This window comes from Perca flavescens, chromosome 12, assembly GCF_004354835.1.
Source record: "Perca flavescens isolate YP-PL-M2 chromosome 12, PFLA_1.0, whole genome shotgun sequence".
NCBI classification, from domain to species: domain Eukaryota; kingdom Metazoa; phylum Chordata; class Actinopteri; order Perciformes; family Percidae; genus Perca; species Perca flavescens.
In genome coordinates this window covers 11,917,839-11,931,226 of record NC_041342.1, presented here as the reverse complement: position 1 = coordinate 11,931,226, position 13,388 = coordinate 11,917,839, and the positions used below count along the sequence as shown (strand labels likewise).

The 13,388-nt window shown below is 41.0% G+C and overlaps 2 protein-coding genes across 3 annotated transcripts in view; both read left to right on the top strand.

Annotated features, from left to right (window-relative positions):
* Positions 1–3,682: 3,682 nt before the first annotated feature.
* On the top strand, positions 3,683–7,340 carry abhd8a (abhydrolase domain containing 8a). Its single transcript, XM_028593873.1, has 5 exons — positions 3,683–3,765; positions 4,242–5,083; positions 5,279–5,449; positions 5,621–5,837; positions 5,956–7,340. The coding sequence occupies exons 2-5, from the start codon at positions 4,251–4,253 to the stop codon at positions 6,154–6,156; spliced, it is 1,422 nt and encodes a 473-aa protein (XP_028449674.1). The 5' UTR covers positions 3,683–3,765; positions 4,242–4,250; the 3' UTR covers positions 6,157–7,340.
* Positions 7,341–9,428: 2,088 nt separating this feature from the next.
* The window catches only part of kdm4ab (lysine (K)-specific demethylase 4A, genome duplicate b), a 30,207-nt gene continuing 26,247 nt past the window's right edge, over positions 9,429–13,388 (top strand). For both annotated transcript variants that reach the window (XM_028593151.1, XM_028593150.1), the window contains exons 1-7: positions 9,429–9,626; positions 10,665–10,826; positions 11,218–11,393; positions 11,502–11,616; positions 11,803–11,996; positions 12,803–12,852; positions 12,949–13,052. In XM_028593151.1, coding sequence (XP_028448952.1) covers positions 10,686–10,826; positions 11,218–11,393; positions 11,502–11,616; positions 11,803–11,996; positions 12,803–12,852; positions 12,949–13,052 — 780 coding nt within the window. In that variant the 5' untranslated portion in view covers positions 9,429–9,626; positions 10,665–10,685. The remainder of the gene's footprint in view (positions 9,627–10,664; positions 10,827–11,217; positions 11,394–11,501; positions 11,617–11,802; positions 11,997–12,802; positions 12,853–12,948; positions 13,053–13,388) is intronic.

The following is a 13,388-nucleotide window of genomic DNA, read 5'->3' as shown; positions in this document are numbered from 1 at the left end:
GAAAATGCCCTGGATGCAGTTTGTGCGCTGATGTGGAATTGTAAAACATTTTATAGGCTATCTGGCAGGTTAATTGGCCTAATTGATTTTTGAACCATTTCATTAAAAACACCAATGCGTGCCATGCATAAACATACAGCAGTAATTGTGATTTACATCTGCTGCCAAACATTAACACAAACAGCTGTTGGCTCCCCGCCCCATAAACGTCACAGCTGGTCGTTCCGTGACAGGCACCGGGCTGTCCCAGACTGGAAGCTATTGCAATGTGTTGATGTGAGTCCAAGGATAAAAGAGGGACACAGCACATCTCGATCTATTTATCATTCAGTCATTTCTCCCTTCAGCGACGCATAACACGTTCCCAGGTGTCAGTTTATGATGAGCAGTGAGAAGATGATTTCAACCCAGGTGTGGAATCTGTAATGTGGGATCACATATGCAGGCCTGATCGTGGTCAAGTGTTCACCTATTTAGATAATTAGCAGGACTATAATTTTATCACAGGCTATGTGTCACTCTCCCTGACCGCAACCACGCGCACGCACGCACGCTTTTTGCTATTCTGTCAGCCTTGGCAACAAGGAAACAAGCCTCTCCCATTGGCCTCCTCTCGGTGTTCAGCTGTCTTCCATTCGCCCCTTCTCACTGTCACTCAGGAGCGAAAGTGCCCGAAGACTCGTGTTGCTGCTGCGGATACAAGAACAGCAGGGCTGGGTAGGGTCTGCTCTGAGTGCGCAGTGGATGCTGAGAGAGAGAGAGAGAGAGAGAGAGAGAGAGAGAGAGAGAGAGAGAGAGAGAGAGAGAGAGAGAGAGAGAGAAAAAAAAACATTGTTATCGTTATGGTTATCTTACTGAGACGCTGTGGCCACACTTTTATGGATGCATGCTTTCTCATCAATTCAAGACCCTCCAGTGTTCTGTGGTAGCGGACTAATGAGGCCAATGAACAGCTTTTACTATTTTGCAGCATCTCTAGCGTAGACAAATTGTTGCACCAAATGCAACGTTTTCTCTGTTCAGTTTCGTCGGCCCTCATCTTTCGGTGCAGATTTATAATCACCCCCTAATCACCACTAATTCTGCAGGTAAGGAATCGATTTTTATTGCATTATATATTGTCTCATTAGCTGTGCAGCACATAGCCATCAGCGTCAATAAACAGCTGCACAATGACTGCATGCGTTTGTTCTGTGACAGAGCAAAAGTAAATAAAAGATATATCAATAATATAGGCTACGAGCATCAATTATGGCCCTCCACACTGCACCAGACTGCCACATTTTTATTTGTGATGCGACACTATTAATTGGGCATATGCATAACACTTGTAAAAATGCATTTTTATTCTGAATGTAAGACACGCATACCAACAATGCTTAATGATTTAGCCTATACGTCCATTTATTGAAATATGGAGCCTACTACTGCGGTTTATGGCTTGATATTTTGGCTTATAGAAGCAGCTATAGGACATTTGTGCATTGGGCCTTATTTGAACAGAAAGTGAGCATTTATGCAACTATACGCATTTCGTGTGCAGCTATATCATGTCGGACTGCGCCGTGCTGCACCGTTTGTTATGGAAATAGAGCAGCACACTGTGTACCAAATGTGTGTCAGCCTACTGTAAGACTTGGCAGACATGACCTACATATTCTGCAATGCAGACAAACAAATTCACATGGATGAGTAACCTTGAGCCTGTTGGACTTTAGGGTTTGTGGATCTGAGATACCGGTCCACTTGTTCCCCTCAGCCATTTTTCAATGCTGCTTGTGTTGATGGATAGCATGTCAGGAGGAGAATCCCTGATTGTAATCACAGGGCTGCTAATGTAGTTAGATTTGTGTTAATGAGGAAGTTCTGGCATCTCAACATCCAGCCGGGGTCATCCAAACTGCTAAACGTGGTTATAGGTGATAAATGTTCAGCATTATCTTGAGTGACCTCCTCTAAAAGGACTTTCCTCAGTGGAAACCTTTACCTCACCATGTACCACTTGTAGCTGAAGTGGCACGACTGATTGGTTCACAATAAAATGACAGAATGGCTTCAAAATTGAAGACCATCACAAATAGATGGATGGATGATAACAAGGACACACTGCAGAATTGATACTTGGACCCTCCATTTGGATGTTTTTGGAAGGACGGGCCTCTCGGTCCACACGGGCCTCTCGGTCCACATTCACTTGGCTCCAGGGTGTAACTGGATTGCACTTGATGCACTGACCTTCAGACCATTCTGCCACCAACAACAACACCATACACACAGACACAGACACATGGACCCTCCCGTGCAGCTCCAGTCCCCCTTACTGCAGTGCCAGGCTACTGAAGCGCAGTGCATTAAAAGTCTGTTTCATTAATTTACCTTAACCAAGCAGTTGTTAAAGCCTTGACCTTAATTTGAACCAATAAACTAAAACAAATGTGTTTATTCAGATTTTTTTTTACATTTACAATAGATTTTTTACAATGATAATCTGCAACTGAAGGGGATTAGAAGTAATGAGATATGATTTGTTTCAATGTAAAGGCTACACTATGGGCGGGAATCACAGCATGATACGATACACGGCTCACGATAATATCACAATACTGCAATTCTGCGATAATCAATATATCGCTAGAAAATCCTATAATGATAATTCCCGATATCGCTCTAACTATTACTTCAAATTGCCTGTGAGAAGGTTAAGTGCAGGTTTTCTGTCTCTTTAATCACTGCAAGTCCAAAATGACACGTTAAGTCTTTAGACTTAACTTGCGACTCCCAACAAAGATGGAACAGTAGTGCGATGCCTCACTCTGTAGCTAAAACAGAGAGCTCAACACAAAGGGTGAAAAGAGAAGCTGCAGCAATGTGCAGTACAACAAAAATATGGTGTTTTGTGATGAGCATAATATGAGCAATTTAACTTATGTTCAAGTTACCCTCGTTCATGTGTCGAGCGCCACCTCAAGGAGCCATGAAGTAGCCTCACTTATTTTATTCATTAAAATATTGATATTTCACCCAGTGTATCGATTATCGTATCACACGAAAGTTGGACAACGATGTTGCTATATCGATATTTTGTCCCACCCCTAATATACACTTTATATGACTTTAATCTGGTGAAAATCAATGAAAACGAATCCCCACAAGTCACAATTATGAGTATATATTCACCATGTTAAAGTGAATTTACAATAATGCATTAATTATATTATGTCCCCCGCTAACATCTCAAGATCCCTAGATGTCATGCATTCATATTTATTTTAAAGTAGGGAGCGTGATTGAAGCCATGATCTAAACTACATGTTATATGATATGCTATGAGCAGTAATGTGAAATCTGCCCTGTGGGCAGTAATGTGCGTACTGCGCTCTGTTTCTGTAACCAGGAAACAATAAAGCCTTATATAGATGTGACTCTTCCCACTCTGTTTCCTAGAGATAACCAGCCTGTGTATGAAAAGTGAGGACTAATGATGCTTTATTTGCACAACTGCCAAAATGCAGTTTAGATGCTGCGACTGGACAAAGATAGTTTCCCCCCTCTTCTCCATTGGAAAACTGCTATCACAGTGATGCCCCATGACTGGCATTTTCTATTTATATATATCCTGGTTCTGACCATGTGATAAAGAGGGGTTATTAATAGCAAACGTCTAGGTCAGTCACTGACATTGAAACTCTATAGCACAAGTATTGCTTTGACGTTGTCTGTTTATGAAGTTGGAATCCCTGAACGTTAAGCTGCTTTGTCACCCAGGTGAGTCGAGCTTTACAAAGGCAGTAGGAGGCTGCAATTACTGGCTATGGTATTTTGAATTTGCATAGCAGTCTGGAGCCTGTTAAGCTGAAAGCGGCCTCGCTCTCGGTGTGTTTCATGTCACTCAACATTGGCTTCGGACTGATGAAAGGATAAAGAAGACCGTTTCATTGTAACTGGGTTGCTAGGAAACAGCTTTGTTCCAATTTTACAGGAATCTAGCTGGGGCCCAATTTTCTCCCGTTGAGCTGTTAACATTTGCAAACACTGCGACAGGAAACAAACATTAAAAACATACAATATAATGATGATGATGAAAAAAAAGTGTGAAAAGCTAGAGAAAGGTAACTAGCTTCACCAACATGGTCTATTTTCCCATTTTGTACCTTGTTCGTAAACCTACATCTTTCTTTGTTATATTTCAAATGAAGCATCTGAGTGATGATCTTTGTTGTATTTGTGTGATGTTTATGCAGGGAAGCACCATGCTGACCAGTATCACTGAAGGGATACTATGCTGCCTGACTGGGAAGGCTGCCAGTCTGGTCTTGCCCCTGGAGTCATCAGAACCCTCTGACGGTTTTGAGTTTGTGGAGGTGAAACCTGGGAGAGTCCTGCGAGTGCGGCACATTATCCCCGAGCGTCAGCCCGTAGTAACGGAACAGCAAGTTGCATGCAAGGAGAAGACGGACGGTGAGGAGGAGGATGATGATGATGATGACGGCCCTCCTGAGGATTGTAGCGAGAGCAATACCGGCAGCAGTGTCCACTGCAAGAGGAAGATCACAGTATACCGCAACGGCCAGCTGGTGATTGAGAATTTGGGTGATGTTCTGCACTCTGAGATCTTGCAGTGTCAGGATGGGGACCTGGAGCCTTGCAGCACTGTAGAGGTGGAGCTGGCGGACTACAAAGAAATGCCCTCTTCTCCAGACCCCAATCCTGTTCCTCCTCCGGTTCCTTCACCTCATGGGGAACAGAAACCCGCTCCACCTCCCCGTCGGCGCCATCGCAAGCCCAAGCGCACGGTGCAAATCGACTCAAAGAGGGTGATCTCCAGCTGCAAAGGGACGCACTCGGACGTAGCGCTGTTCTTCGTGCACGGTGTGGGAGGTTCTCTGGACATTTGGGGCAGCCAACTGGACTTCTTCTCTCGGCTGGGCTATGAGGTTATCGCACCCGACCTGGCGGGGCATGGAGCCAGTACTGCCCCACAGATTGCAGCAGCTTATACTTTTTATGCCCTAGCAGAGGACCTTCGTGCCATCTTTAAGAGATATGCTCGTAAACGCAACATACTCATCGGCCACTCATATGGGTGAGGATCTGTCACACGCTTTTGTTATAAATCATTCACCAAATCTCCATCCATCCATCCATCCACCTATCCATCCATCCATCCACCCACGCATTCATGCATATATCCATCTATCTATCCATCCATTCATCCATCCATCTATCCAGTAGTGATTAACATCCTGTTGTTAACATGTTCTCATCATATCTCTTGCAGAGTATCATTTTGCACCTTCCTTGCCCATGAATATCCTGATCTGGTCCATAAGGTAGTGATGATCAATGGAGGGGGTCCCACAGCTCTGGAGCCCAGCCTATGCTCCATCTTCCAGCTACCATCATGTGTCCTGCACTGTCTGTCACCCTGTCTGGCTTGGAGCTTCCTCAAGTAAGATCTGCTCTTGTACAGTGCCAAAATTGACAATAGAGACAGTGACACACCACAGTAACTTCTCTCGTCGCTGACAAAAAAGCCTTGCCTGTTGACGTCAGAACATTTGGAAAATGTACATAGAAAAACCTCAAAATGAACTTCCTCTCTTTTTTTCTAACCTTTTAGAGCTGGATTTGCCCGTCAGGGTGCCAAAGAAAAGCAGCTGTTGAAGCAGGGCAATGCCTTCAACGTGTCTCCGTTTGTCCTGCGAGCCATGATGAGTGGCCAGTACTGGCCAGAGGGGGATGAGGTCTACCATGCCGAGCTCACTGTGCCTATCCTTCTGGTTCATGGCATGTGTGACAAGTTCGTGCCAATGGATGAGGACCAGCGCATGGCAGAGGTAAAGTGCATCTCCACGTGTGAATGAGATTTATCACGTGATGTTTCATTTGAAATGACGCGTTTTCACTGTAGTACATATCGTAATGTGCTGCATTCATTTTGGCTCCCCTTTCTAGATCCTTCTGTTTGCATTCCTAAAAGTCATTGAGGAGGGAAGTCACATGGTCATGATGGAGTGCCCAGACACCGTCAACACCCTCCTCCACGAGTTCTTTCTATGGGAGCCTGACATGTCCAGAAAAGACAGCAGCAAGACAGACACAGCTCTCAGTGACACTCTCCACACACTGAAAATCAATAAGCCTATGGACAAATAACCAACAAGGGGTCTAGTTTTGTTACGGACCCAAGCAGAAGGCCTTTTTTTGGCATGCGTTCTAAAGGCTGCTTCCAGGCTGAGAGCTGTTATAAACAGGGCCACATCTTAAGGATGCGGACGGCCACTGGTGCGCCAAGATAAAGCAGGACTTAGGCACAGTGCTGACCAGAGAACGACGGAACGGACATAAAGATGAGAAGGAATGGATGCAAATACACAGTCAGTTTCAGCTTCGCTTTTTGATACCCGTTTGTGTTCCATTGCATTGTGTTTGCAAAACGACACAATACATGGAGGACTATGTCCATTCGTGATTTCTGTATGCAATGTATGCGGCGATGAACTGACTACAAGATGCAAAAAGGTATAAAATCCACGAAATGGTGTGTGAATTCCCTCACCTTAAATATTCTGTCAAGTACTGCAGAGCTTCTTTTCTGCCATTACAAAATGGTTATTAACTTATCAATTGGGCACATCCTACATCTGCTTTAAGTGGGAAACTGGCAAAATGATATGTAGGGAATTGAGGAATCATTGATCTGATTTGCTAGTACGATGACACTGATTGGATAGTAGTTGGACATGGGTTAAAGACATTAAATATATACCAATGTACATGCAAAATGTAACTAATAATTGCACCACATGCATATGTAAATTACATTTTACCAATAGGAGAAACACAACAATTCATTGTTGACTTAGTAACCACATCCATACAATGTGCAGTGTACACCATCTCAAACAATCACAGCTATTGCCAATCAAATTGGCTCATCTATTTCCAAATTACAACAATATATTTACCATATATTGAACTCTAAAACAAGACATAAATCCAAAAAGCTAGGTATGTCTATGTTAAGCACAATGTATCCAAATTATCAATTCATAATTGCATGAAAGTTAAGTAATATTCAATGAGAGATTTATGGGAACTGGGTGCAAAACAGATGTTAACAAACATGGATGCCAAAAAAAAGTCTCCTACTTTATTCTAGCAGCTATTTCTGCTATAGTATATGATATACTGAGGATATAAAGTACCGAGGCCGTGCAGAATTTTAAAAGCTATGAGAATATATTTTGAAAATTGAATTGAATTCCCTGTGCACTTCTCTCTAATCAAATTCCTTTTAATGTGTAAGTATTATTTTGCCTTTATTATTATTATTATTATTATTATTATTATTTTGAAACAGAAACTGCCATAACAAATTGTGGTTGTATTGACCACTTTAAGCTGCTGGGTGTGTTCCCCAACTCCAGTCCATCCATATTTATCTTATAGTCTTAGACAGAAAGAATGAGCTGAACATTGCGCTCACTGAAAGATATTCATTCATGGGTGCTGCTTCGTCTCATGGTTGGGACAGTAAGGTGCGAGTAAAAGCACAGTCTTACAATATGCTCTCTTACAGTGTGTATCTGTTGACTGGATAATTTAGACTTTTGAGAGGCAAAATGTGTAAATTGGTGGATTTGAGACTGGGTTTCCAAAGCGTAAAATCAAATATGATTTAGCTAAAGGAGAAAGCCCCCTAAGAAGAGGGACATTTGTACTGAACATGCTGGTCTGTTATATGTACTGTATATGCATTTTGACAGGATGCTGATGCAACATGACTGGTCTTATGCAACTGGAACAACATAGAGAGAAATAGAGTGGAAATAAACTTACGTGGCACTGACATCTAAAAACATTATATATTCTCTATGGACTTTCCAAAAAACCAAAAAGTGCTGCTGAATATGTCTCCTTCTGTGTGAAAGGTCAGTGAAACTGTATGGACTACCTGGTGCACATGTACTTCCTCTTATGCTAAAAGTGTGCATATACAAATTGTCAGTGCTCATATGTGCTATATCTTTTGTGGTTAACAAAATGTGTTAATGTTATTGTTGCATTTATGCGTGGGAATCATAATATATGCACTGCCTGGATGTAGATGCATATAACATTATATAGCCTGTCAAAACAGTTGGATTCAGTGTATTAATGTGCCTTTCCTGGCATAAAATAAAACCGATGTTCACAGACTACTGGGGATTTTGCTTGTTTTTGAGTTTGCTTGTAGTAATATATCATGACAGAAAGAACGAGATCTAGGGTACAAGCGGCCGAAATGGGTTTCCTCAGGAGGGTGGCTGGCGTCTCCCTTTTGGAAATTGATTTATTTGAAACAGGGACAATGCACAAATAAACATTAAACTTGTTAAACAAGAGAATATGTCTTGGGCCAGGTTATAGCAACAATTGCTAATTTCCACCTGTAGTCCCTTTAGAGATAGGGTGAGAAGCTCGGTCATCCGTGAGGAGCTCGGAGTAGAGCTGCTGCTTGAGGTGGTTTGGGCATCTAGGATGCCCCCTGGGCGCCTACCTAGGGAGGTGTTCCAGGCACATCCGGCTGGGAGGAGGCCTCGGGGAAGACCCAGGACTAGGTGGAGGGATGATAACTCCACCCTGGCCTGGGAACGCCTCAAGACCCCCCTGTCAGAGCTGGTTAATGTGGCTAGGGAAGTTTGGGGTCCCCTGCTGGAGTTGATGCCCCATGAGACCCGACCCCGGATAAGTGGACGAAGATGGATGGATCGATGGATGGATTGTAGTAATATCTGTTTTTCTTCAGTGAGTGTTGGGTGTAACAGCATGACATAAAAAAAAGAAATTATTGATTTATTCTTTATTGTGATAATTTCACAAGGACTGAAGCTGTTGGCATACTTCACTTTAGTAAAATCAGATTTTCACATTTCAATAAATGCAATTTCTTTGCCTATCATAGCAGTCTACCTAATTTAATCAATTCCCCCAAAACGGTGTTTGTGTTATTTCCCAGTATTTATTATTAAAAGCTTTTATCTCCTTCTTAAATGTGTTGTAATTTAGTAATCACTAATTAATTTCCAGTAGCTTCAGTGTTTCTTTTCAAATGTTTAAATGGTAAACGGATTGCCTTGTGATCAGTAAGAACAGATGTTTGAGTTGAAACATTAGGCTAACATATTAATCTAATATCTTTGAAACAACCAAAAAATCCATTATGAATTACCTAGATATCTTATTGTTGGACCATGCAGTGTTCTTAATATTAGAACCAACTCTTTCCTAATTTAACTTCAATCCAAAATGCAGCAACATAGACAATATCTCGGCAATTAAGTTAATATTTACAGTCATTACAAAAAATGAGATCAACTACATTGTAATCATTGACATATACATCATACGACGAGCCATCAGAGCCGCCCTCTGATTGGCTGAGCGTGTCCCATGCGTGTTGTGGTAAACAAAATCCGAGATGCGTGTGCATGCGTAGAAGTGGTAATGGAGGATGATCTATTTACAGGGGGCTTAGTTAGCAAGCTGTCTTCTTTCTCTTATTTGCACAACTGCTGTTTCTATTGATTACGAGGTGTTTACAACGCAAAGGAACAACGTCGTGAATCAATCCCGAGGAGGTGGTATGTACTTGCTTGTCGAGTTATCTTACGCTCGTCCCAGAATGTTAGCTTCCTAACTCACAATGCTAATCTTATGGCTAAACTAGCCGGAACTGCTCAGCGGCTAATGTCGATGCTAGGCGTCGGGTGCAGTCTATTTCCTGGAATAGATATCACTGACTTGGGAAATGATAGTTTTACTTTTTGTATTGCCTGTAAAATGTAACTCAAAACAGTTTTTGAACGTCGCTTTGAGGAATAAGATAGCTCTATTTGTATAACCTACTATGTCGTATGAGAACATTAACGCTAGCTCTGTCCAAGTTTGCTAACGGCACGCCATACGAATGAACTTGATAGGATTTAACGCAGCTATGGTGTCTTCTGTGATACAGGAAATAGTCCCATCCCATCACAGTGTTAACGGGTATTAGGTAGCTAGCTAGGTAGCTGTTTTGGGATCATTACTTTTTCGTTTGAGACCCCATGAAAAGAAGGTGGCAAGTTCACTCAAATTAGTAATTGGAACTATTATGTGCGTGACCTGACCTAAATGGGACTTGGATACTAGTTAAAACATGCTATCAGACTAGCTAATGCTAGTGTCATTGCATACCAGTGTTCGTTATACGAAATAGCTCATGTTTCTTTAGCAAGTTAGCAAAGGAGCTCATGTTAGCTGGCTGGGCTTCCACAGTGGGACCGATTTAAAGAGCGGCTGGTTTAACCAATCAGGGGCGGTTCTAGCTTTTCCCAGCCCTGTCGGTCCAAGCTAGCTTGTCATCCGCCATAGTAAAGAAACGTATACACACCGTTCTCTTAACACATTTATGATACACACACGTTACATACGACAGTGACATATTTAAGTTATGTTATGCATCGAGCAGTTGTCACTCAGGTTACCAAGCAGTTGGTATGTTGAAATGTTAATACTGTAAGCAACCAGTTTGGTAAATCTTGAAAAATAAATGTGCCGAAATATAAAATGTCAAGATCCTAATCCTAAATCGACATATCCCATCATAAAATCACAATTTCCACATTTATAACCTGCAGGAACTGCCATTGAGTTTTGGGATGGCGTCAGACGTAGTTTCCCAAACCCATGGTTCCAAGGGGATCATGACTTTTTACCCCACTGTTGAGGAGTTTAAGAACTTCAGCCGCTACATTGCATATGTTGAATCCCAGGGAGCACATAAAGCAGGCCTGGCTAAAGTAAGTACTGACATACTGCATGTGTTCACACAGGCCATATTCACAGCCATTGCAATGTTATGGGATCATTTTTATTTGCAGTAAAAAATGGTGAGCAAATGTAAAAATTAAAAACTAGCAATGGTACAATCATCAGTGACACAGTTCTGATGGCTACCAGACAATTGTGATGTCTTTAATAACATGTTTTTTTTCTATGAAATTATTTAGACGAGGCCATCTATTGTATACATTTGCTCTGATGTAACATACATATGTTCATACCAGCTTGCCAGAAAAAAGAAATACATTTATACCTCCCAAGCTTTGCTTGTGAATAATTTTGATAATAAAAAGAATGTAAAATAAAAAAATGTAAAAAATAAATCAATGTCCACTTTCCTCCTCCAAGATTGTGCCACCAAAGGAATGGAAGCCGCGAAGCTCTTATGACGATATAGATGACTTGGTGATCCCTGCACCCATTCAGCAGGTGGTGACAGGCCAGTCGGGCCTTTTCACACAATACAACATTCAGAAGAAGTCCATGACTGTGAAAGAGTTTCGCAAAATGGCCAACAGTGATAAGTGAGAAGTGCAGAAATTAAAGACATTTAAGTTTTTGTTCAGTTATATGATGGTGAAAGTAAATTTTTGGTGCTGGTACTAACTAACTATGTGAATGCCTTTTTATAGGTTCTGTAGTCCACATTATGATGACTTTGAGGAGCTGGAAAGGAAGTACTGGAAGAATGTGACATTTAACCCTCCCATATATGGGGCAGATGTTAATGGATCTCTATATGGCCCTGTGAGTTGACATTTCTTGGATGTTGTTGCTGTAGTGAATATTCATCATCAGTATTGATGGGCTTTCCTAAAGCTGTCTGTGTACCTGTTGACCTGATAGATAACGGATGCTGATAACATTACTTATTATTATCTCCGCTTCCAGTCTCATCTGTTTGCTCTTATGTCATCTGCTCTACTCCTGCAGGAAGTCAAAGAGTGGAACATTCGCCGACTGAACACCATTTTGGATACTGTTGAATGTGAAGGCGGCATCACTATTGAGGGTGTTAATACACCCTACTTGTATTTTGGCATGTGGAAGACCACTTTTGCATGGCATACTGAGGACATGGACCTCTACAGTATCAACTATTTGCACTTTGGAGAGCCCAAATCGTGGTAAGGACACAAACAATATTTTTATTTTTTTGTAGATCAGATGCAGAAACAAAGCTTTCGATTCTCACACATTCTTATATAGTTTTTATATTAATCTAAAATTGTTATGAATTAGGGCTGGGTTATATGGAGAAAATCAAATATCACGATATTTTTGACCTCTATCGATACCGCAACGATATTGTAGTGTTGACGATTGGTGCTTTCACAAAATATTTACACAATGAGATTTTTGATGAATAATCATCAGTAATATGGATAGAATAAACAAGTGGGCAAATGCAAATAATAGAACAGTCTGGTAAGTTCAGAAAATGACATCATTTTACTGTAATGCAGCCTTTAAAACCAGGAAAAGGCAACACTTATGCGACTAGATATTAGACGATATCTAGTCTCATATCACGATATCTATATACTATCGATATATTGCACAGCTCTATTATGAATTACCACTTCTGATTGAAACCCAGAGGAAACGTGGTTAGGGATATGTGTGCTGTTAGATCTGGATGTTTATACACAAGCTTCTATGTCACATGGAAATTAGTGTCAATTACATAAGTAAGGGCCCTTTTGACACAGAAAATGCAGGCTTCCTGTTTCATATTAGTGACACTACAGCACTGATGCAGCGGGGTGTCCTGTCCCAGAATACTTTGGTTTAAAAAGAAAAGTGGGATATGAGTTGAAAAATTTGGCTCTCATTCTTTTTCAATGGAGTGGTGCAACACACTGCATATTCTATACATAAATGTATAATATCCGTTTACTGTGACTAATGAGACTTAATTGAATATGTGCAGGTACTGTGTTCCTCCAGAGCATGGGAAAAGATTGGAGCGTTTGGCTAAAGGTAAGAAACAAATGCAATATTTTCTGTAGATGTATGTAGTATAAAGCTAATCACTTTCATGGACTTTTAACATTGGTGTGCTCTCCTTTCTTCTAGGGTTTTTTCCTGGTAGTTCCCAAAATTGTGAGGCCTTTTTGAGGCACAAGATGACTCTCATATCTCCCTCTATACTGAAGAAGTATGGCATTCCGTTTGATAAGGTATGTGTAGAGTATTATTTGTTTGTTGATAATTCATTCAGATGACCTTTTTTCTTTTCTTTTTTATTTCTTGCTTGTTTTTTTTTTTTTTTTTTTACTGATGCATTTAGTTATTGCACCATCCCTTTTGCTGCTGTTACAATTAGGTCTGCACGATATGAGGGAAATATCTAATTGCGATTAATTTGACTGACATTGCGATATGATTCACGATATTGAAGGGAATGATCATGTTTGTATCATTATTCTCATTTTCATTGACTAATATTAAATCTTAAAAAATTAAAATGATTATATGTAGGGTTGGGTACCGAAACCTGGTTCCACTATGGAACC

What these genes read in the sequence shown, in the direction of transcription:
- abhd8a (XM_028593873.1), top strand. Translation starts at nt 4,251, where the DNA reads ATGCTGACCAGTATCACTGAAGGGATACTATGCTGCCTGACTGGGAAG. An exon ending in CTGGCTTGGAGCTTCCTCAA is followed by an intron (nt 5,450 to 5,620) that starts GTAAGATCTGCT and finishes CTAACCTTTTAG; the next exon opens with AGCTGGATTTGCCCGTCAGG. An exon ending in AGGACCAGCGCATGGCAGAG is followed by an intron (nt 5,838 to 5,955) that starts GTAAAGTGCATC and finishes TCCCCTTTCTAG; the next exon opens with ATCCTTCTGTTTGCATTCCT.